General features: G+C 43.5%; 1 protein-coding gene across 1 annotated transcript in view; it reads right to left on the reverse strand.

Moving 5' to 3' along the window:
- PRDM6 (PR/SET domain 6) overlaps nt 1–23,745 on the reverse strand; it is a gene marked incomplete at both ends in the record, with an annotated part of 104,576 nt that extends 80,831 nt beyond the window's left edge. The window contains 2 exons of the mRNA XM_080698314.1: nt 14,201–14,508; nt 23,199–23,745. Coding sequence (XP_080554440.1) covers nt 14,201–14,508; nt 23,199–23,745 — 855 coding nt within the window. The remainder of the gene's footprint in view (nt 1–14,200; nt 14,509–23,198) is intronic.
- Between the last annotated feature and the right edge of the window lie 283 nt (nt 23,746–24,028).

The raw sequence follows: 24,028 nt of genomic DNA on the forward strand, positions 1-24,028 counted from the left end.
CTGGGCTCAGGGATCTCTGCAGCAGTAAGTGAACTGAGAAACCAATGCAATGTCCACCAAGAAGGAAAAGCTCACATCCAGGTGCAGAGGCCAGAATCAGTGGGATGGAGAGGCCTGGGGCAGGGGCTGGAGCCCAGTATTTCATGGGAGTTTAGGTCAAATGGCAAGAGGGGGGAAGCAACGAGGAGCAGGCTGGTTAAGAACAAGAACTCCACCATCCCTGAACCTCCAGAAAGAGGATACCTTGACTACACGCAGCCTCGGGCCAGTTCACTTCTCTGTCTTCAGAGTTTCTTCATCTGAAAAATGAGTATCACAGTCTTTACCTCATTGGGTTATTCTGAGGATAAATTAACCCTGTAAAGCTCTTAGCAGAGTGCTTAGCATATAGTTTCAGTTGAAATTATTGCTATCAGATAAAAAGTATTTATTAAGTGCTTTCTGTGTGCTCTTAGCTTCTGGGAATACAATTATTTAAAAAGACATTACATTAACTCCAAAAATGTGGGCTCATAAACCAAAAGGACTATAAGTTAGATATTAGGACACACTTGTTTGGGAAGATGTAGAATGAGAGCAGTTAGTGAATTCCAGTTGAAAAAGTATCAGGACACTCAAGTGGTGATGTCTCACAAACAGCTAAGGATGCAAAAGAGTCTGAGAGTCATCCCCACAGGGAGCGTGAAACAAGGAGAACAGGAAAGCTCTCTGCGCATGAGAGAACAGACCAGTGCAGGCTGCATTCTCAGACCTCCTCCAACAGGCAGCAATGGGAAGCCAAGGAGGAAGACAGAGAAATTAGTAGAGCAAGTTGGCACATAGCATATTTGTAGACCGCCCATCACAAATGCCTTACAAGGAGCGCAGGCCTCTCTGTATGTCACAGGACCACACAGAGGGGCTGTGTGAGAAGTAGAAAGGTCAGGAAAGCTGCCTACAGCCATGAAAAAGACCCGGGGACTTCTGGCGTCCTGCAAGTGTCACCCAGCACTCAGGCCCCACTCACACTCAGCCTTCCACTGTGCCTCCTCCTCCTGAAGTACACCTTGATTACTTCAAGGCCAATTATGCACCTCTGTTTATGCACAGCATAAAGATTTTTGTCATTCTGGAGACCTCTTTAGGCCTAGCTAAGTGAAGTCCCAAAATACAGAAGAGATGGCAGTCATGGGAGTTCATTTTGCTGCCTGTTAATAGTTATTTGATATGTATACCTATATTTTCATGCTAGCTATCGATCTATCTACCTATCTTCCTCTGGGGCTGGGGGAACTTGGTAAGGGAGGAGACTGAGGATATGCAAAGGAGAGGCCCAAGATGTAGCAAGGATGAAAGCCAGGTTGCAATTAGAATTTGAGCAGTAACAGGACCAGACTAAGTGTGGAACTGAAGCAGAAGAAAGGCAGGGTAAGATCAAGAACAGCAAAGAGGGCCAGGCATGGGTGCACAGACCTGTCATCCCAGGACTTGAGAGGCAGAGACAGAAGGATTGCAGGTTCAAAGACAGCCTCGGCAACTTAGAAGGCTCTCAGAAACTTAGTGAGATCTTGTTTCTAAATAAATAAAACAGGTTTAGGATGTAGCTCAGAGGCAAAATGGTCCTGAGTTCAATAGTTCAATCCTCAATACACACACACACACACACACACACACACACACACACACACACACAGTGTAGGAAAGTCACCAGGCATGGTGACACATGCCTGTAATCCCAGTGACAGGAGGATCACAGTTTCAAGACCAGTTTCAACAATTTAGCAAGACTCTCAGCAACCTGGCATGACCCTGCTTCTAAACAAAAAAATTAAAAAGGGTGGGGAGTGCCAGGCGTGGTGGCGCACGCTTGTAATCCCCGCGCTTGGGAGGCTGAGACAGGAGGATTGCACGGGTTTGAAGCCAGACTCAGCTACTTAGTGAGGCTTTCAGGAACTTAGTGAGTATAGCCCGGAGGTAGAAAGCCTCTGGGTTCCACCCCCAGTACCAAAAAAAAAAAAAAAAAAAGGTGGGGAGTAGCTCAGAGGTAGAAGGCCCTTGGGTTCAATCCCTAGTTAATACATAAATATATACATACACACACACACACACACACACACACACACACACACACACCCAAAACTCTAGGTATTATAATGCCAATGATTAATATGGAACATATATGTGTTAGAAAAATGCTAACTTTATCTAGGCATGGTGGTACATGCTTGTAATCCCAGCATTTGGGAGGCTGAGACAGGAGGATCAAAGTTTGTGGACAGCCTCAGTTACTACTTAGTGAGGCCCTTTGCAACTCAGTGAGACCCTGTTTCAAAATAAAGAGTAAAAAAAATGGGGCTGGGAGTGTAGCTTAGAGGTAGAATGCCCCTGACTTCCATTCCTAATACCAAACACACACACACACACACACACACACACACACACACACACACATTTTAAGCCGGGTGTAGTGGTGCATGCTTATAATCCCAGTACTTGGGAGGCTGAGACAGGAGGATCACAGGTTCGGGGCCAGCCTCAGTACTTAGGCCCTCTGCAACTTAGTGAGACCCTGTTTCAAAATAAAGAATAAAAAGTAGGGCTGGGGGTGTAGCTTGGAGGCAGAATGCCCCTGGGTTCAATCCACAGTATCACAAAAAAATAAAAGAAAGAAAGAAAGAAAAATACTAACTTTAGTCTAAAATTTTGTTCTTTACAATGTGTTTTTACATTTGTATTTACTTTTTCATTTTATTTACATTTGTGTTTATTGTGTTTTTACATTTGTGTTTATTTTTTCATGCAAAGTTCCTAGCTGCAAATTGCCAAGTGGAATTCTAGCTTTACACAGGGTCAATACTGACATAATTTTTGTTTGTTTGTTTTCTGTGGTACTGGGGATGGAACTCAGGGGCATTCTACCTTCGAGCTACACCCCCCCACACACACACCTTATTTTTATTTTTATTTTTGCAGGTCTGGGGATGGAACCCAGGGACTTTTGACCTCCGAGCTACCAGCACCTGCCCCATTTTTTATTCTTTATTTTGAAACCAGGTCTCACTGAATTGCAGAGGGCCCACTAATAGCTGAGGCTGTCCGCGAACCACGATCCTCTGGTCTCAGCCTCCTGAATGCTGGGATTACAAGCTTGCATCACCATGCCTGACTATAATTTTATTCCTTATTTTGAAAGAGTCTCACTGGGTTGCAAATGCCCTGAGTAGCTGAGGCTGTCTGAAAACCGCAATCCTCCTGTTTCAGCCTCCCAAATGCTAGGATTACAAGCATGCACCACATGCCCGGCTCAAAATTTAATATTAAATCCAACTGAAAAGTGATTGTTATTATTCAGTTAATAACTGAAAAGGGATTGTTATTGTTCAGTTTTTAAAACTGAACTGTTATGCCAAAGTTGTATTTTCTTTTTAATTTGCAAAATAGTCCAATATGACTCTGTTTCATATATAAAGAAATAGGGATACAAATAAATTAATAAATCCCCCTAAAGTTATAGCTAGATAAATTAATGTCTTCCTACTTAAGAAAAATTTTAAAAATACTTGGTCATTTTTTATTAACACCTTCATGTATAGAAAGGAAAGTAGATATTTCTCCTTCTGCTGATAGACTCCCTATATTCCTGAGAAAAGCACCGGTTTTATTAAAGACATGTTATAAAACATGAAATTAGCCAAGTGTGGTGGAATACATCTGTAATTCCAATACTTGAGAAGCTGAGACAGGAGGATCACAGGTTCAAAGCCAGCCTCAGCAATTTAGTGAGGTTCTCCGCAACTTAGAAAGACCTTATTTCCAATTAAAAAATAAAATAGAACTGGGGGTATAGTTCAGAGGTAATGCCCTGGGGTCCAAGCCCCAGACTGAACAAAAAAAGATATAAAAATATTAAAGTGTTTCTATAATATCATCAGAGTCTGTAAACCATTAATTAAAAATTTCCTACCAAGCCGGGCATGGTGGTACACGCTTGTAATCCCAGCATTCAGGAGGCTGAGACCCGAGGATCACGGTTCACGGACAACCTCAGCTACTTAGTGAGACCCTCTGCAATTCAGTGAGACCCGGTTTCAAAATAAAGAATAAAAAATAGGGCAGGGGGTGTAGCTCGAAGGTCAAATGCCCCTGAGTTCCATCCCCAGACCCGCAAAAAAAAAAAAAAAAAAAAAAAAAAAAAAAAAAAAAAAAAAATTCCTACCAAAATAGGTACAAAGAGAGTAAGATCAGGCTAGACAAAAAATAAAAATCTTTTCATAGATGAGCCAGATTTAAACATTTGCAAGAGATCTAGGAAAATTATGCCAGAAATGGCTCCTTTAAAAATGCATTTGCTTGTACATGTATGTACACACAAGTTTTTTTACCCCAATATGATGTATGAATATAATGCACCAATAAAAAACTAAAAAAACTATAAAAAATAAAAAAATAAAAAATGAAAATGTGTTTGCAGTATCAAGGAGACAATGCAATTGCAACTATCTTTAACCAAATGATGATTTAATAAAATGGGGATTACATTATAGTCACCATTCAAAAGGACATTGTGAAAAATTATCCACACTCTTTATACTTTCATATAGTTTTAATTTCTTGTGATGTGTATTAATTACTTTTTTGTAGTATTAGAGATTGAACCCAGAGATAAGCTATATCTCCAGCCCTATTTTATTTTTTTATTTTGTAACATTGCCTTCTTAAGTTGCTGAGAGTTTCACTGCATTGTTGAGGCTGTTCTTGAACCTGCAATCCTCCTACCTCAGCCTCCCAAGTACTAGAATTACAGGTATGTGCCACCATGCCTGGCTATTAATTACTTTTAATACAAAAATCAATTTCCCACTATTTTAAAACTTAATAATGTCATTTCCTTCTTTGTGAATTCTCTGGGTCAAATTTTATATTGCAATAAGTTGCAATTATGTGGTTTTCTTGGTAATGTGATGTTCCAGGACTCCCTCCCCCAGAAAATATTTAGTATATTTTATATGACAAGTGAATTTAATATTATTCTTAGACAAACACAAAAGGTTCCAAAAGCACTATAGTTTAACTTAAAATTTACAGCATTTAGGACCTATCTGCCATTCTGTATGTAGTATGCATGAATATTTGAGATTTAGTACTATTACTTTTGTGATAAACATTCACATTCTCAAGCGTGCTAACAGTACTTAGCTCTTGTTGCTTTACAAGTCACTGAAAACATGACTTGATTACATTTAATTTGATTCCAATTAAAAAGCACTTAAGTTTCTACTGAATTAGATTACACTGAATGTTTCTATAGAAGACACTTCATTATCTGAGGCAGCTTTAATTTAAAAGGATCACAGTGAGTGAAAAACACTGTTCATTTTAATAAAATTCGCTTAATTCCATATCATTATTTCACAGCTGAATGCTGCAAATTTTGGTTTATTAAATAAACGTACAGGAGTACTGGGAAAAATGTGCATAACACTGAGTGTCTCATTTGCAGTTCACCTAAGACGGAACTGGTCACACAGCTTTTAAGACTTAACAAAAACCAGAAACTCCATTAGGAAAAAAAAGTTTTTAAATGAAAACAGGGAGAGAAGACTAAGACACTGAAGTGAAAATATTGTGTTTTTACTGAATATTTGAACAGGGAAGTTTTCAACTACCTAAAAATGAAAATGAACTTCTGGTTTTTTTAGGCAACAATAGCCAAGTCCATGCAAGGTGGCATCAAGCTCCTCTACGTTCTAAAGTGTAACATTTCCCTTTTTAAACAAAATACTACCTGGACATCAAATTATTAGATATTCACCATCAGAACAAAAATCAGACTTTTTTGTCTTCCAAACACTCTCAACAATTTTCAAAAGTACGATTATTTTACAATACCCAGTCTGTGTTAAAGTTTCAAAAGGAAAAAAATTATGATTAAGAACAAATGTGCTAAGTCAGTTATTTCGTACTAAGCATAAACCGCATGGCTAGCTTCCACTGGACAGAACCCTCCAGTCACACTTGGCATGCCCAGAGCCCGATATTTCAGGATAAAGGCAAGTTTGTGGTTTGTGGTTAGTGATTAAGCACCCAGTGAACTTGTTGTGTGTGTCCTTGTATAGGAAAATCTGCAACGTTTTGAGCATTTCACACTTGTAACAATGTCTTTATTATGCCTTCCAGAATTAACTGACCTAAAATCCAGTGACTCCACGATATATCTATTGGATAATTAGAACTCTAAGGACCAACAAATAAAACAAATTATTGACTTTTAGATCTTCAGTCAAACAAATATTTTACAGCTGCGATTTGTAAAACTTATCTCCTTTTAAATTGGCATCCTATCAAAATCTGTGCTAGTGATCTGAAGCATATCAGTATTATCAATACCCTGTCCAAAGTTAAAACTAAAATCTAAAAACAATGCCACAACCTGCACTGACTCTCACGGCGAAGGTGGGTCTTTTCTGAAGATAAACAAAACTCCTAATCCCAGGCTTCTTTGGAAGCCTGCCCGACCTTGAGACCAGGGTGGGGGGATACTGACCTGGTTTAGTGACCAGTAGCTATAGATATCACAGAATGTGCTTGTTGTCAATGATCATTGCTGAAATCTGTCTATACCACACTGGAACAATCAATTTTGTAAATGATTGCAATAATCAAGGAAATTGCCTAATTTATAAATCCTCACGTACAGCATCTTAATGGATTCCTCCATTTTAATGCTGATGCCTTCAGAGCGAAATGAATTGTTGTCTAGACTGTCATTACACAAAATGATAAAAACATTCCGTGTGGTGGAGAAGACACACCTCATGGATATTCAGACCCTCAGCTTGTAATCACTCATTAATGACTTCTGTGAAAGTTTCACGTTGCTGGAGTTTCAGGACGAACCAAAGAGCAGGCTGATCTGTGTCTGCGCCTTTATGGAAATCCCTGCTACAGTTTGAGAGTTTGAACAAATTACCTTTCGAGGAACTGCAATGCACTGAATGTCTCCCCTAGTTCTGAGAGCCCCACATATAACAGTTTTCCCCTCTCTTTTTGTCTAATGCCGTGCCATTTTTTACCACCAAGCCTCCGAGTCAGCAGGCTCAGCCACTTTGAACTCCCAGATCGTGAATCACATCAACCTGATCATGGGGCATGTGCTGAAGCAAATGTGTGATGTCCCAATCCTTGTGCTCCTGCTAACAGGTAAATCCACAGAGTCCACCTGGAAAGCCAGGCTGCACGCTTAGCTCTTTTCCCGAGCCCACCACACGTAGATTGCTCTTCTCACTTAAACCTTAGCCAATTGATTCCAGCCAATAGTGTGCTGTCAGTACTTTACTTACTGCTCAATCTCACTAACCTGACATTTATGGTGCACTGATTGGCCTCTGTCAGTGGTGCTGGTTGTAAATTCACTTTGAAAAGCTTTGTGTTAACAGCCTTCAACCAGGCTCCAAGAAGAGCACGAACAGGCAGCCTGACAATTGCTCGACCTCCTGCCCTTATTACAGTGAGTAAATCAGGGTTTGAGCCATTAGTCTGGAGCCTGGGGCCTACACAAAAAGGATTGACATGACGAAAGGTCAACCTCTGTCACACATGTGTAACAATTTGGATAATGGAATTCTGTAACTTATCTGAGCGAGGTGGCAAATGCTTACAAGGAAAAGTATATTCTGCTCTGGTTTCTCCGGCTTTTATACTAAGTACCTATCCCAGAGTCTGCATTTCTTGTGTAAATACACAAGGAATGTCTGAACTCATGAAATCTTGGAGTACATATGATTCAAAAAACAGGAAAGCAAGAAAAAGAAAGCGAGGCTCATAGATGCTTTATACACAGAGGAACAAACATTTTCCCCACATTTCCAATGTATCATATCCATCCTCTGAAAAGAGAAGACACTGGTATTGTGGGCAGTTAGCAATACGTAGTTTTTCATATTAAACACAATGTTTTAGTCCATAGTGTCATACGACTGTAAAGAATTCTAGAACACAGCAGATTTTCTCAAATCATTAAAACTGCCTTCAGCTGGAAAATGCTCATGGTACAGCATTTTCCTTGCACAAGACCCTGAGTTTAATCCCCAGAAACATCAAATATAAAATAAATATAAAATAAAATCAACATTTCATATATATATATATATAATGCCTTAATTTACCTAGTGAAATAAGAGTCTCCCCTGCAGGTTTCTAGGGACCAGTATTACCATAACCACATAGAACCTCATTTCCATCAGCCTACAAGCTACTCTGCAGTGATCAGAGAAAGCAGCTTTCATCTATCCCACAAACTCCAAGATTCTGATTTTACTATCTCCTACTTTTAAGGCAGTGTGGGAAAAGATTAAAATTACATGATAAAAGAAAATATGCAGTTATGAACCCAGAAATTCTTATGAATTATCTTCTTTACATAGACAAAATGCCATCAATACCAAAGCAATCTATCTGTGAATAAAAGACAAACTAATAGACACATAGTCCTATGCATATAGAACACATCAGTAGTTATAAAGTATTTGCAACTAAAGCATATGTAGGGCCACGTGCATGTTTGGATGAAATATCACTACTGTGAGAATTTCCAATTGGCTTTTGATTTTTTTTTTAAAGTAGAGTCATTTGGGGACTTAGAAAACCAAGGGTGGCACCGTGAACCATGATCTATAATCAAAGGACCAGGACTTTAAATGGACCTTTTCAAAGCCAACTTAAAGGACTAAGTTTTGGGGTTTAACACAATGCTGAAAACCATCCCAAGAGGCAGCAGATGGTTCTACAGTTTATGTAAAACTACAAAATGCTCTCACTCTATCAGATGAAAACCACTATAAAAGACATCTTCAAATCAAATGAGGCAAAGCCAGAGAGATATACCAGCTGCTACGCTGCATAATTTAAAGCATTGCTGTAGTTTATTTTTAAGGGGAAATTATTTAAATTTCACAAAATTGACATAATCAAAACAAAACTGACAGAATATTAAATGACAAATTGCTGAGAAACATAATTTCTACTTCAATATAACTGTGACAGCCACATAATTCTATCCCTTGGTGTTTCAGTGAATGAGGGCAAAAGGAGCCAAATTCTGTAAAGCAAAATATGAAGTCTAGTTACAATATCATCAATGGGAAATTTTTTTAATGATCTTAATTTTATTTAAAATTATTTTTAAACATCTAAATATATACAATGGGTACAGTTCTGCATAAGTGAAATTGAGTCATTTATAAAAACCTATACAACATATTTAAAACATAAATCAATACATTTCTTTCTAGCACCAATTACCTATGATGGTTTTGAAATATAAACATTTAGCAATGTGTAATATATTTTTAATATGGGTTTTCATTAATATATTTTGATGTACACTAAATGGTAATAATGAAAAATAGATGATTTGCTTAAAAGCAAAACTATTATTAAATCTCAAATATTATGGCACAAAACCAAACCACAAAAAGGACCACATTATGTTATTCCCCCTGATTTTCTAAAGAAAAATAGTAAAGCTTCCTACATAACGCAAATGAAAATGACACATTCAAATTTACTCAGGCAAAGAGAAGACAGGTTCTATAAAACTAAATTCCTTTCCAGTACCCTGACTGTAATCCTAACAAGTCACTACATTATCTCAATTAGCAGAATAATTTTTTAGGTTGAAAATAAGTGCAATTTATTTTGTCATTGTTGCTAAAGTTTCTTGTCAAATCAGACTGTGGGCTGAAAGGCCTGAGTAATTCTAACCTATCTTCAATTGTAATTTATTTTAAACTTCCGTATTTTATTCCAGTTGAATTTTAAATATACACTGTGTACATTCCCCAGGTCTAGTCATATTAAATTATAATATGAAGCAGGATGGGGAAACCATGAGAAACTAGATTAATTTATCTCAAGGGGAAAAGGACTCATTGATAATTGAGATAATTTTTTCATTAATGTTAGAATCAAATTGCCTTTTCGCTTCTTTATTAAAAACACATTAGGATAAAATTATCTCACTATCATCAATAAGACCTAATTGATGAGATTCTACTTTTTGAAAAACATTTAGAAAGATTTTTCCAACATGTCCAAATAGTTAGAAATATATCATGCATTCAATCTTGTTCAAATAAATGCACATAATCATGTGGTTATTCAGTGCATGTAATGTTTTTGCTTTAAATCACCTGAATTTATTATTTATAAAAACATGTTAAAATTTTGATTCTAAAATAAATTGGCCTAAATATGACTAATTTGGCTTTTAGTTGATAATCTTCTTAAAATTAAAAAAAAAACTTACTTTTTTAAAAAAAGGAAAAAAGAAAAGGAAAAAAAATCCCTTGGAATTTTCCATAAATACCTGCAAGATTCAAAACATATTTAAGTAATTGAATGATTTAACTTTCTTTAAACTGCTGCATTTTGAAGAACTAGTATTATAAACAAAGAATATTAACTAAAAAATGATAGCATGCTTATAAACCAATCAAACAAACTCTCCATGGCTGATGTATATTGAATATCAAAAAGCTATTTTTCTACAAAGAAAATAGAGCTTTTAATGATTAAACAAAAGGAGTAACTAAGGAAAATCATACTGTTTTTATAATAAGCTTTCATGTGTATGGCAAAGTAGAAACATACTCAAAACAATAAATTGTAAACTGAAACAAAAATCTATCATCTACTTGGAAACAGTGACAGGAAAAGATTAGCAATCCATTTATTGTAGTGAAATAAAGATAAGTAATCTTGGTAAGATCCATCAGGACCCAAGTATTGAGCTCTAAATATAAAGATATTTCTTCAGCAGCAAGTTACTTTTAAAAATGTGAGGAAGAGAAATGATTATAGTTGACTTTTATAAGATAGTCACAATTCAACTGCTTTTATTTTTTTTAATTATGTCAATCTGATATTCTGAAAGATATCTAAAAATATATTTTAAATGAATAATTATTACATGAGTCATTAAACAATTATTGCCACACACTTCTTACATAGACCTGTAGTGGGTTCCAATTACTGATTCCTTCTAATGTAAAAATATGATTAAAATTTTTCACAATGGCCAGTGACTCCAGAGACTGAAGCCAATGGATCAAAAGTTGGAGGTCAGCCTGGAAAACTTAGTGAGATGCTATATCAAAATAAATAAAAGAGGGCCAGAAATGTAGCTCAATGGTAGATCACTTTCCTAGCATGCCTGGTCTCAGGGTCCAATCTTCAGTATTGAAAAAAATTATTTTTTTCCATAATAGAATTTAGGTTAAAGGAAAGAAAGACTAACATTTAAAAACCATTCCATGCCGGGCGTGGTGGCGCACGCTTGTAATCCCCGCGCTTGGGAGGCAGAGACAGGAGGATCGTGCAGGTTCGAAGCCAGCCGCGCGCGCTGGCTTAGGAGACCCTGTTTCCAAATAAAAATGTAAAAATAGGTCTGGGAGTGTAGCCCGAAGGTAGAAGGGCTTCCAGGAATCCCAGTACCACAAAAAAAAATTAAAAAAAATAAAAAATAAATAAAAACCATTCCAATATTTAGTGTCTTCTGTCATAACTATAGCGTATCAAATAGTCATATTTTATAAGTTGTGCTGCCTAAAATTAAAAATAAATCCATAGTTCAAATCTTAAAAGTAATTATACTAATAAAACCTAAAACCTATTGTTAAATGTTTTATTTTACAAATAGACATTGGCATTAAATTAGTTGGCCTCAGTCACATTTTTTATGATCTCCCAGAAGACATTTTGCATGGCTGAAGTCTTGCTATCCCTTCAATCCCCTAAATGTATGTTATTCTGTTGAACAGATGATAAAAATAAATTGTGCCCTAAATTTAGAAGTAGAGACTTAAAAATTATCCAAGAATATATCCAACAAGCAGCACAAAACAAATGCTACATATCGCCCAAGACACTCAACTTACATACTCCAAATATAGGTTAAGCTCACTTTATATCTAAGAAGCATAAAAATAAAACAAGCCTAATTCCCCAGTCTCTTTTCAATAAAATTTTCACTTCATCAAGTAAAGATATAAAAGAAATATCCCACATCTTTCAGTGTTCATGTATACTATTATTCTATATGCATAGCGACTTCCTGCCAACATCTCGGTCAGATTCAAAACCTTCTAGGAAAAAAATTAACTGTGGAAATTTTTTTCCACATTTATGGCTTTGTCCTCTGCACTCTAAAAATAGACGGGGATCAGAGGGCAATATAACAGTGCTCAGCTTAACATTTTCAGATAGAGCAAACCTGTACCACTGAACAACTACTTTGATTTCCCCAGAAAAGCACTGGCAGATCTTTAATTATATAATATTAAGAGTTCCTAATAACGCCACTGGAACCTGAAAAGTGCCTGCAAGTGCTTTATAAACTTTCATCCACACTGGGTTGCAACTAATTAGTCAGAAACAAACACCAAGTAGGAAATGTTTCAAAACCAGATTCTTGGGAATTAGGTAGGGGCTAAATGGGCGATGTGTACATGTATGTCCACACAAGTGTTTTACCCCATTATGATGGATGAATATAATGCACCAATAAAAAATTTAAAAAAAAACAGATTCTTCACTAATGCCCCACCTGCCCTTCTCCTATGCAAATGCTCTAACTTCAAAGCTACCAACCTAGTCACCAAGCCATTTTCTTCTGCCTCTTTTAGAAACTAAACATATGTCTTTTTTTTTTAAAGAAAAGCCCACTTGGTAACTATATATATATTTTTTTTTTTCTCACTCAGGAATCCTATTCTAAAAGATTGAAAATCATTGTTTTCCAACAACAGTTTAAGGGTGAAAGGGAACCTGGGAGCCTGGGCCCAAGGTTTTATTCAGCAGATAACTATAGGAAAAGCAGCCCATGGGCTGCCATGTCCTTGCCTTGGGCTGCTGGGCTGTGGGCTCGCATACTCACTCGCCCCTCCACCAGAGGAGCCGTTGTAAACATGGGCCTCAGCACAGGACCCTAGACACCAAGTCTGTTCTGCACAGTATCTTCAAGTCCTGATACAGGACAGGCCAGAGTAGGGGCCGAGCAAACACTTGAGCAGATTATTGAGCCCCTTGAGTTTCATTATGAGGAAGTTCAGGGTGAAAATGATCATGCTGGCAAGCCACTGAGCCAAGTGTGAGGGGCAAACTACTGCAGAAATAACCATCACTGAAGCCTCGAGTTCCATGTCAACTTGGCCCCTGGTAATTTACAGCATCACTTTCTGACTATCCTACTACATTATTTCACCTGGCTGCAGTTAGTCAGGTTTACATAGTACTTAAAGTTATTTCTCCTAGGCTTCAAGCATTTTATATTTCATAAATAATCCCCCATGGGTGGCAGTCGCTAATTATTAACAACATGTATCTATCTTTCCAGGAATCGACCATCATGCTCTGGGAGAAATAAGTTAACTTTTCAGATAGGTTATTTTTAAACGGTAACTTCAGGTATTGGGTTATACCATGTTTTTCCATGTTCAGTGTTTTCTCATGTTCTGGTTTTCCTTTGTGTTGAAAATTGCATAATTATTCTCTGTCAGAAAAGAAGTGAACTCTGTGATTTTTAATTTATAGTATAATGTGCAAAGTGTTGGGCACTCTGAAAATTGTGAAAAATGTTTTGTCTCTCATATTCAGTTTTTACAAAAGTTCTTTTTAAAAGAGAAAACAAACCTGGATCTCTCTACTCCTTCCTATGCCCATGTTTCTTTTTGCCCTGGACCTCTAAACACATTGGAAGAACTTAGAATGAGAAGTCAAAGTCACTGGTCTCCACCAGGGAGTGGCACAAGCTTGTAATGCGCTTGGGAGGTGAGGCAGGATGACAGCCTCGGCTACTTAGCAAGGCCCTTTGCGATTCAGTGAGACCTTGTCACTGGTGTCCCACCCGGAGACCCAGCCATGTCTGCTCTATCTCCTCAGCTGTTTTCTCTTTTTGTCAAGATTCAGAGGGCAGGACTGCCAATTCCATCTCAGCTGGCAAAGAAGCAGGTTTGGGCGGCCCCTTCTTCAGAAACCAGTAGGCCCTGTCTTCCTAGCTGGGTTGATTTTGTGGCCCACCTGCTCTGCAAGGGCTGCAGGAGTCTGGCCACACAAGTTACAAGGACCAGGGAAATCTATTCCCCGCTGGCCTCTGGGGGCCAGTGGAGGCTGTCCTGCGGAGGACCAGGCTCTGCGACACTCGTGTGGAGCAGCGGACACTCACCTCCCAGAGATGCTGCGTGTTCCTCACAGCGCCCGCCTGCACCTTCTCCGGGGGCAGAAGCACGCCCTGGAAGGGCCCGATCCAGGTCCCCTGCTGTATCCTCTGCGCCGCGCAGATGCCATAGGCCAGCCCCGGCACCGTGCTGGTGCACAGGCACACCTCCCGCGGCAGGTCCCGCAGCCACTCGGGCAGCTCGGGTGGAGGGGCGGCGGCCGCTGCACTGCTGGTCCCCACGAGCCGGCGCAGCGAGTGCAGTGGCCCGTGCATGGGGCACTCGCCATTGCGGTTGTCCGCACACATGTCGCAACCTGCAGGAGACACGCGGGAGGGAGAGAAGGGCAAGGTTAATCAGGTATCCAGGCAGCCAATCTTTGGGTAACCGCCCTCCCCCCCATAGCACCCCAGCCCTCTATGGGGAAAGCCACCTATGGGGAAGGTGACGCCTGGCGCGCCCAGGCCACTGGGAGTAGGAGAGACGGGCTCTGCCTTGGATCTCCCAGCACCCAAGAAGCCTTCGGAGTTGGGCGCAGAGAGCATCTTTGCCCTTTCCAAGGAACAGAACGCCTGCGCCTTACTTGGCTTCAAACTCTGCATTTCTCTGTCCGTCTCTGTCTTTCCCTTTCAGTCTCCCCGACCTGCACCTGCTCTGTTTCTGTTTGGTGTTTCAAGGTGTGTTTATGATACTATCTCCCTCTTCCCAAAAAAGTCCATCTTATGCCCAATCTGGTATGTCGGAGGGACTCCAAATCAGTCGTCTAGGATTTGGTTTTCTTCTTTTGGGTTGTATGAGGAGAGGTTGTTAAAGTCACCAAGGCAAGTGGTCCCAAGACACTGCCACTTCCCAGGGCCAGCACTAAAGAGAAGAGTTGGCCTGGGAGCCCAGCACCCAGGAGTTCGAGCCCATCCCCTGGCTGCCTGGAAAGCTGGGCCCAGTCCTGGCACCTCTGTCATCTGCCGCTTCCAGGTTTATTGCCAGGGGAGGACTACCTGGAATGGGGGGCTGTTCTAGCGGGTTAGGTGAGCCTGTGCTTGCGTGCAAGCTCTTCATAGAAGCCCAAGCAAATGGCAAATTTAATGATCAGAATAATAGGTCTTTAATGATCAGAGTAATGGTTTGATGGTAGGGACCCAACTCGTGCCCCACCGCTGATCATGAGGCTAAATGCGACCATCTTTTGCATTAAACTGAGTGAAGCTGTTGCTGAAGCTGCAGCCAGAGCATAAAGGGGACCACCACCCTTCAGCAGGCAGGACCTGAACACCCAATGTCGCTCAACTGGAACTGGGTAGGAAGGGGCCAGGCGGCCACGGGAATCAGGGCCTGCAGCGACCGCGCTGTCTGATTGCAGTGCCCTCTGGGTTATTAATGGGCCTGGCGGAGCCGCTGTGTCTGCGCCCCAGCATGCAGCAGGCCTGCCCAGAGGAGGAGCAGCCTTGTCGCCCGCCAGCAGACCCAGATCCCTGGCCCAGCCTCCCTGGAGATCCCTGGCGTCCTCTTGCTGGGGAGCCTTGCACTGGTAGAGTCCTTGAGAGCCAGGTGTCAGTGGATGCTCAGGTGCTGGCGCTGCTGGTGGTCAGCTGGGTATCTGAGGATCTGCTTTGCTGCAGCTAGGCCTGGTTGATCACCCTTGGGTTGAACACCCAAGGGACTTGCAATAGAGCCAGTGAGGAGCTGTCCACGAAGGAACATTCATCACAACCCTGCATGGATAGCTAGTGATCCCTCCACTAGCCATTTGCTTCATAAGCCAGCATTGACTCCAGGAGTATCCTGTCTCAGCAGAGGCTGACTGCAGCCAGCTGGGTCATTCTCAGTCACTAAGGAACTAGGGGACTTTCCCACTGCCATTTATTGGAAATGTCCTCAGACCTCTCAGATGAGAAGTAGCAAGCTGCTTCTGCAGGTAGTGAAGTATCCTCACCTCTGCCAGCAACAGAAGCTAGTGTCAAAATATTCAAGAAGACCCTGTGTGTGTGGTGTGTGTGTGTGTGTGTGTGTGTGTGTGTGTGTGTGCTGGAATTGAACCCAGGGCCGTTCTACCTCTGGGTTCACCCTCAGCCCTATTTTAGCTTTTTAATTGGAAAACAGGTCTTACTTTGGTGCTGAGAACTTTGCTAAGTTGCTGAGGCTGTGTTCAAACCTGTGATCCTCTGTCTCAGTCTCCCAAGTACTAGGATTACAGACATGTGCTAGGGCAACATTTTGTAACTTAGGTCCTAAATGGGAGCATGCAGACACTTGTTCATATGTCACTTCCCTCAGAACACACCTGCTTCACACACTCTCTCAAGCATTTGAATGGGAAAATAAGAATTCCAAGATATTGTGGGAATGGGAAGACAATAAATACTCATCATTACTGAGCATCTACTGTGTGTCATGCATCCATCTGGAACTAAAGTATCACCATAGTATCTGAGTAGCATGAGTCCCAGTTTGCAGAGTCAAGGAAGGCCTCACCAGCATCATTAGGGACCGAGGTCAGTAGGTGACAGAGGAAAGATTCACACTTGCAGCTACCTGACTCGATAGCCCTCAAACTCAGAGATTTAGAAAGCCTAATAAAAGCTAGGAGAATTTTATACCCAAACCCAGGAGTCAACCAATAGAATTGAAATATTTCACTGAAGTAACTCCGTGTGGAGGATCACAAAAATTGCTGTAGCATGATTGAGTTACAGAGATTTCTTTCTTTCCCACACTCTTGGTTATGAAGAAATTGAAGTCAGAGAATGAATAAGAAAGTAAGTAGATAATGTTCAGGATTTTCAGAATTTTGAATATTAGCATCTGACTTCAGAGATGGCCTTTCAGGACCTTAGCAAAAATAACAAATGACAATACGCAAAGGCAATATGCCCATGAAAAGAAATATAAATCACCTGGGAGTTGCTTAACTGATTTTTCCTTTCTGGTTGACTCAATGAAGCAAACGATGAGAAGGAAAAGCATCTACTATTCATGTCTCTAACAGCTTTTACCAGAGATGCTATCAAGTTCCAAGATCTCCACATGTGACATCACATCAATTATATCAGTAATAAAATAAGCGGCAATAAACTCCAGCCACTGCCTCCACAGACAAGAAGCACATTTCTAGTAATATTTATAAGGAATGACAGTAAAAGTACAGCCACATCCTTTCTTCAAGGAGTCTTCTAAAGCCCTCTTCAACTTACAACTGTTTTTTTTTCTCTACAATGTGTTGAAAATATTTATAGTAGCATTTTGCAGAGTACTGAAAAAAAAAAAAAACTGAGGGTCCCTTAATATCTAAAAAGTACCTGAAAGTTAAGTCCACTGCAAAGTAGACAAGTCCAATTCACTTTAATTAGCCTGACCAACATTAGTCTTAATGTGTGAATCCCTTTAAGCTTTATCAGAATATTCTCAGAAGATGACCAAATATCATCCAAATATGTGTTATATTCTAATGTTTTTTTCATACACAAAATCTCCCAAACTGAAAACATTCTAACAGGTCCCAGAGTCCAGAGAAGTTTGAGGATATTAAAAATAAGTAACTTACTTCTCAGGGTTGACAATTATGTTACAAGTTGACAATCAATGTAGCAGCAGAGTATTTTCTAAGCAAGGAGCTATAACCACCCCCATGAAAAGGTTCCACAGAGATGCAGGCTAGATGGCCAAACTACTTAAAAAGACATGGACAATGTAGTATATAAAACATCTATCGCAACACACTCAACATTTCTGGCCAAGCAATACATAATACAAGGCCATTTGTATCCATAAGAAGGCAAATAAATGTTCTTACTTTCAAAATCAGAGAAAGTGTTTGATACAGTTTTGTAACTGCTATTCATAGAGTTTTCTCTCTTTGTGAGGGATATTTTCAGAATCTCCAAGCAAGATGCTTTGAGATGCCTGTTTGCATTAGGGTCATAAGTGATCGCAGTCCCGTTGCGATCTCTCCCTGATCTGTCTCGGGTCCCGAGTCAGGGAAGGGGCCAGTTAGGTTGCAGACGAGCTCACCAGTGCCTCGAGGTCAGTGAGCGCGGACTTCACTCTTCCTTTCAGATCCTTCTTACCGTGTGAATGTTCTTACAAGGGCAGGTACTGCTTTTAGTATTTTAAATGTATCTACTAAAGGGTGCAAAGCAAGCTATCGTTTTCTGGAACTTCATTTCTAGTTATAGGAAAGGTACAAGATACAACATATTTCAGGGCTTTTGGAGTCAGAAGAGACCTTTAGGCTCAGGGGCGCAGGCCGAGCCCAGGCGGCAGGCGTGCCCGCCATGCCAGGCCTTCACTCCCCAACGCCTGGCAACCAGGGAGTCGATGGGTGAGGAGCCAGCTTCCCTGCCTGGGCAGCGGCGCGGGCTGTAAATCCTCCCCGACGGCCGAGGTCGCAGCCCTCAGCCCTTAGGCCGAGCCCCGAGGGGCCGGCGCCCATCGATCCGCGCCGACCCAGCGCGGCCGGGGGAGTGCCGCCTGCTGGCCAGCCGCGTGCGCCCAGCGCGGCCGGGGAGGGCTGGGCTGCGCTGAGCCGCCGAGGGGCAAAGCTTCCCGCACCCCGCTTGGGTCCTCGAGGCTCCGTCCGCTTCCTCCTCCCGCCCCCCGCACCGAGGCTGGACGGGGCGGGGGACTGGGCGCTGCCCTCGACGGGCGCCCAGGCCTCGACGGGCAGAGGCTTCCCCACCTGGGCCGCGTTCTGCAGGACTAAGCCGCTTCTGCCCGCGAAGGTTCACCAGGCGTGGCCGCGGCACCCACTCACCCCACCTAACCCTTCTCCTTCCCCGGGCGGGGGTTTGGGCGGGCGGGGGCGCTGGAGCAGCTCTAGAAGATCCAGAGGCGAGGAGCGCGAGCCTGGCCAATAAAAGCGGAGCGAACTGTGACCGCGTCCCCGCAGGGCGGCCGGGCGCGGGGACCCTCCTCCCGGGGACTCCCTCGCCCCGCGAGTTTCAAGCTGCCTGCGAATTGCAGGCGCGCGGGGCTTGCTCGCCGGCCTGGCTGCAGGCTTGGCCCTGGGACCGAGCGGGAGAGGCAAAAGAGGGAAGGAAAAGGGGAAGGAAGGAGAAATGTGGGTTTTATCTGTCTCCCGATGACTGTATTAATAAATTAAATGGGAACGCCTGTGTGCGGAGGGGAGAGAACACCGCGCGGAGATAAACCTCGCCGGCCCCTGCCCCGCGAGGCCACCATATACAAAGCGAAGGTGATGAATAGGGGCCGCGAGAGGAGATCGAAGCGGGTCTGGGCTGGCTCCACTCTCTCCTACGAAACTATAGGGCAATTAATTGTGACTTGTCCCCTCATCCTTCATCTCCTGGTGGCACATATCGATGGAGATTACTGCTGATGGACCATTTTATCACCTTAAATAAACAGTCGCCACCTCTTCTAACCTCAATCTAATATATGGCTCTATGTTCCGTTTCAGGGCACCAGATAACGAATGATGTAAAATAGCTAAATCATGTGTGTTACGGGACAGGGCTGGGCCTGCACACAAAAAGAGAGAAAAAAGGAAAAGAAAAATAGAACATAAAAGCCCACGTGCTGACGCAGAGCCTCCTCCCACCAGGGACCAGGTGTAAAATCTAAGCCGCTTGCTTGGGGCGCAGAGGATGTGCCGCCGGGGCACTAAAAGCCTGACTTGGGCCACTGGGTTCGAAGCTCCCCAGACGACCTCCGTTTTCCAACAGGGTGAACAGAGATAAGTGAAGGTCAGAAAACACTCTCCCTCCCTACTCTCTTAGATCCTACACACAGCCTTCAGGGAACCAGACAAGTCAGTGTTGGCCCCAGATTTCCTTGTCTTTCCCTAGGTTTTCTCCCCAAACCCTTGGCAAGTTTGGCACTGCCAGCTTGGAGTCTCCCACCCTAAGCCAGTGCCCTCCTGCTCTTCCCTGCAACGGAGAACGTAAGCAAATCGAGGAGGGGCAGCCCAACTTTCTCTCTATTTTCCTTCTCCCTTTCAGGTTGAGGGAAGAACTTCTTACAAAAAAGGGTAGGAACATGTAATTGGCGCTTCCCAGAGACCGCAGTGCTCTGAGTCCCAGACACAAAGGGCAGGCACACCCGGTGGCCACTTACCCCTACTTCCCAAGAGATCTCAGACAGTGCACCGGCTCCCAGAACCTGAGAGGAGGCCACTGTGATGGAGCCTGGTGGAATCCAGGGCTCCTGGCAACCCCAAAGCAAATAGAGGCATTAATGCAAGTGAGAGAGAAAGAGTCCCGGTCCCCAAGTATGTATTCTACAAGACCCAGTGCTGGGCTTTTAAGCTAAGCATTCAGAGCTTCAGTAAAGAGTGTGCTTCAGAAACAGAATAAACAGATGTATGGGGTTAGAAAATATAAGTGCTCACCTGGGACAGCTTGCTATTTGGGGTGTTTTAAAACCTTTTGTGTTAAAGAGCTCCAAGCTCCTTTGCTGTGGCATTTGCCATATAAACCAATAAAGTTTCTGGGTGAAGCAAGCGTTGCTGAGTTATTTTCCTACGGAGAACATTGTGTACTGCTCATCCCAAGTAAAAAGTTACTCTTCTAAAGGGAAAATCTTCCTTTAGAAGGTGGTCCCTTCCTGTGCCTAATAAAAAAGAGAGAGAATGACTGAACACCTTTTTAGTAAAAAGTGATAAAATGTAGCAATGCTGAGTGGTCACATCGCAGAATTCTTTTAGAGGGAAATAAAAAAAAACTAAAAGGGAACCCGTCTACACAATAAATTAATATGTGCTGCCCGTCAACCTCCGCCTTTCCACCCTGCCTCGCCCCCACCCACCCTACCTACACACAACGGGGGAATCAAGAAGGCTTCTATTTTCAGTCTTTCAAGTGACCAACGTAGCAACTTCCCAAGCCAAGGGGAAATGGTTCTGTGTCTTGCATTTCTGATTTGTTTTAATTCAATCACTTTTCATTTCTGTAAAATGCATCTCATGGTTTCAGTGGAATGTCTAAGCCTATTTGCCTGGAGACGTTCCTAGAAGAATGGGCTCCCAGTATCTCCCACAGCTACCTTAACTTCTGTTTTCTTTCTCAGTGTCCTTCAATTAGTGAGCAACATTGGGTAGTACTCTAATAAGACAATCTAACTTCCTTTCCCTTCTGACTTCCCTCCTGCACTTTAGACATCAAAGTAGCCCAGTTGACTCCAGAGGAGTGCCAGAGGATTAACACAAGAATAATTTAAAGAAAATCATATTTTATTTTCTCCTGCCAGAAAAAAAAGGTACCTAAGCAATAAACTGGTTCAATACCCATATATTAATTAGTAATCTGTCTTGATGCTTTCTCTGATTAGTTTGTTTCTTCTGGTGAAAATGTACTAAATCTCAAGACCGTATTGTAAACAACATAAGGAGTACACCAAACAGCCAGGGTTTTGGGGCGTGCTCTCATGGCTTTCCCAGCACAGATTTAATTCAGAAACAAGTCTACGAGCTTGAGGAGGGACTCCCAGGCTGCAATCACGACATTTCACTTTGCAGTAAGAAATGCCTTTTCCAAAGCATTTGTTATTTTTGTTTTACAGTTTTAAAAGAACTACTTTTGAAAAAACATGATCAAGACATTCGTTAGGAAATAAGTATTATTAAAAATCCATTAAGACATATTTTTATATGTCCTAAACTCTGAAATATGAGTCTTAAGCTGCTCAGGAAACAAGAATTGAAACTCCCATTTTTAAACGAGCATTTGCCCTCAAATTCTAGATAGGAAAAAAGTAAATATGACCACTTGTTTAGTTGATAATTATCTCTATTATTCTAATAATCATATCCAAGCATTATTAGAAGATTAACATTCCTAACTCACTAGGTTAATGCACAGTGTATTTCTTATCAAAGCAACGACTGTGAATTCTTTAAATTGCCATAACTAAACTTATTTTACAAATAAAAGAGTTTGTGAAGTGATCAACATCCTTTAAGCAGTAGCTTGCTCGAAGCATAATAGAAGCAAATATTTCTGTCAACTTTTCCTATACAGAAGCCAGATTAAGGGATGAAATGTAAAAAAAAAACAAAACAGCTGAATAAATGCTGATTTTTCAATGTGAAAGATCAGTATTGCTTTCAATGCGATTCTCTAAATCCGCTTGAATGTTATCTCCAGAGCTCTCTGGAAGTATAACGCCCCAAAACCTTAAGTGTAAACATGTCATAACTTCTGAAATTATCAAGAAGTAGATATAAATCAATACACATTCTGAATTTCACTTGGAGTTTTGCTTTAAAGCCTCAAAATAGAACTGTCCTTGTGATAAGCTTTTGAAATTGCGCAGATAGGGCCCAAGCTAGAAGAATTCTGATGTTTCGCTATCCCTTTACCGTTTACTTGGAGGAAAAGAAGAGTAAGCTGCTCTTGTTAAATTACTCTCACCCTTAACCTTAAAAAAAAAACCGACATGGATTGCAAACGTTTGCACGATCAAGGGTGTGCGCGGAGAATGCGGGACACGCGGGGACCGACTCTACCCTCAAGTCGGAAATTTTCTTTTCCTTACGTAGCGGGCATTTCTCTTTTCCTCCTTTTCTAAATAAATAGCAGACCTAAGAATAACGCCTGCTCGCAGAGACCCACAGCCACGCTACTTAGATCTCGCCAGTCAACAGCTCCTCCAGGATCCCCCCACAACCCGAGGCCCGTAAAAGAGGGGGTGAAGTTCAACTCCAGAGCTGGGGTGTGGAGACGCAGGAACGCGCCGCGTCTCGGCGCATCCCTCCAGGGTCCAGCGCGGGGACCGGCCGGGAGCGCCGGCCGCGGGAGGCGGAGGTCTGGACGGCCCGGGCCCCCGCGACTCCGGCCCCCGAACTTGGGGCTGCGCTGCGGCGGGCCGAGGCAGGCGAGGGAGGTGGCCCCCGGTGCCCCCGGCCGTCCCGATCGCCCTCCTCCTCAAGCCAGAAAACTTTCACCCCGGGTGCGGGGTCGCCCTGGGACCCGCACCCCTCCCCGCGGCCACTGCCCCGAGACCCGCGTCCCCGCCGGCGGGGTCCCGGCCCGAGCGCCCCGGCTGGCTACGTACGGTTGTTGGGGTCGCTGGTGTGCTGGTTGAGCGGGATGATCTCCATGCGCTGCTGGCCGTACAGGTAATAGTCCAGCTCCTCCGCGCTGCAGCGGAAGCGCGGGGCGCCGCGGCCATCCCCGCCGCCGCCGCCGCCCTTGGCCGGCCCGGGGCCCGCGGCGGCGCCGAGGCACAGGTCCTTCGGGGGCAGCGGCTCGGCGGCCAGGGGCGCGAAGACCGGCAGCTGCGCCACCGGCAGGGCCGAGAGGCCGGCCAGGGCGGCGGCGGCCGCGGCGCAGGAGGAGGCGGAGGAGGCGGAGGCGGAGGAGGAGGCCGGCGTGGACGAGGCGGAGGACAGCGAGGCGGGCCGCGGCCGCAGGCTGTCGGGCGGGGGCTCGGCGCGCTCGGGCGGCGGCGGCAGCGGCTGGGGCGCGCCCAGGGGGCCCGCCGCGCCGCCGCCCTTGAGCGGGCCGCCGCCGCCGTGCGGGAAGAGTTGCTGCCAGTGCTGCAGGTAGGCTGGGTCCACTTTGAGGAAGGCCGAGCCGCCGGGGTCTCCGGGCTTCAGCATGTCCGACGCCTCGGGCTGCGGACAGAGAGCGGGGAGGAGGGCGCGCGTGAGCTGGCCCCCGGCCGGGAGGACAGCGCCCCGGACGCGGAGCGGGCGCCGGGCCCCGACCCCGCGGGCCGCAGCCCGACTCGGCGACCGCGCTCCCCAACTCCGCCGGGGCGCAAAGTTTGCCCGGCGGCCCGAGTGCCACGCAGAGGGAGCCGCGCGCACCCTGCTCGCGGCGCAGCCCGCGCCCCGGCTCCCACCCCGCGGGGCCGACCCGGCCGGAGGGCGCCTCCCCGGC

This window comes from Muscardinus avellanarius, assembly GCF_963383645.1.
Source record: "Muscardinus avellanarius genome assembly, chromosome: 7".
NCBI classification, from domain to species: Eukaryota; Metazoa; Chordata; class Mammalia; order Rodentia; family Gliridae; genus Muscardinus; species Muscardinus avellanarius.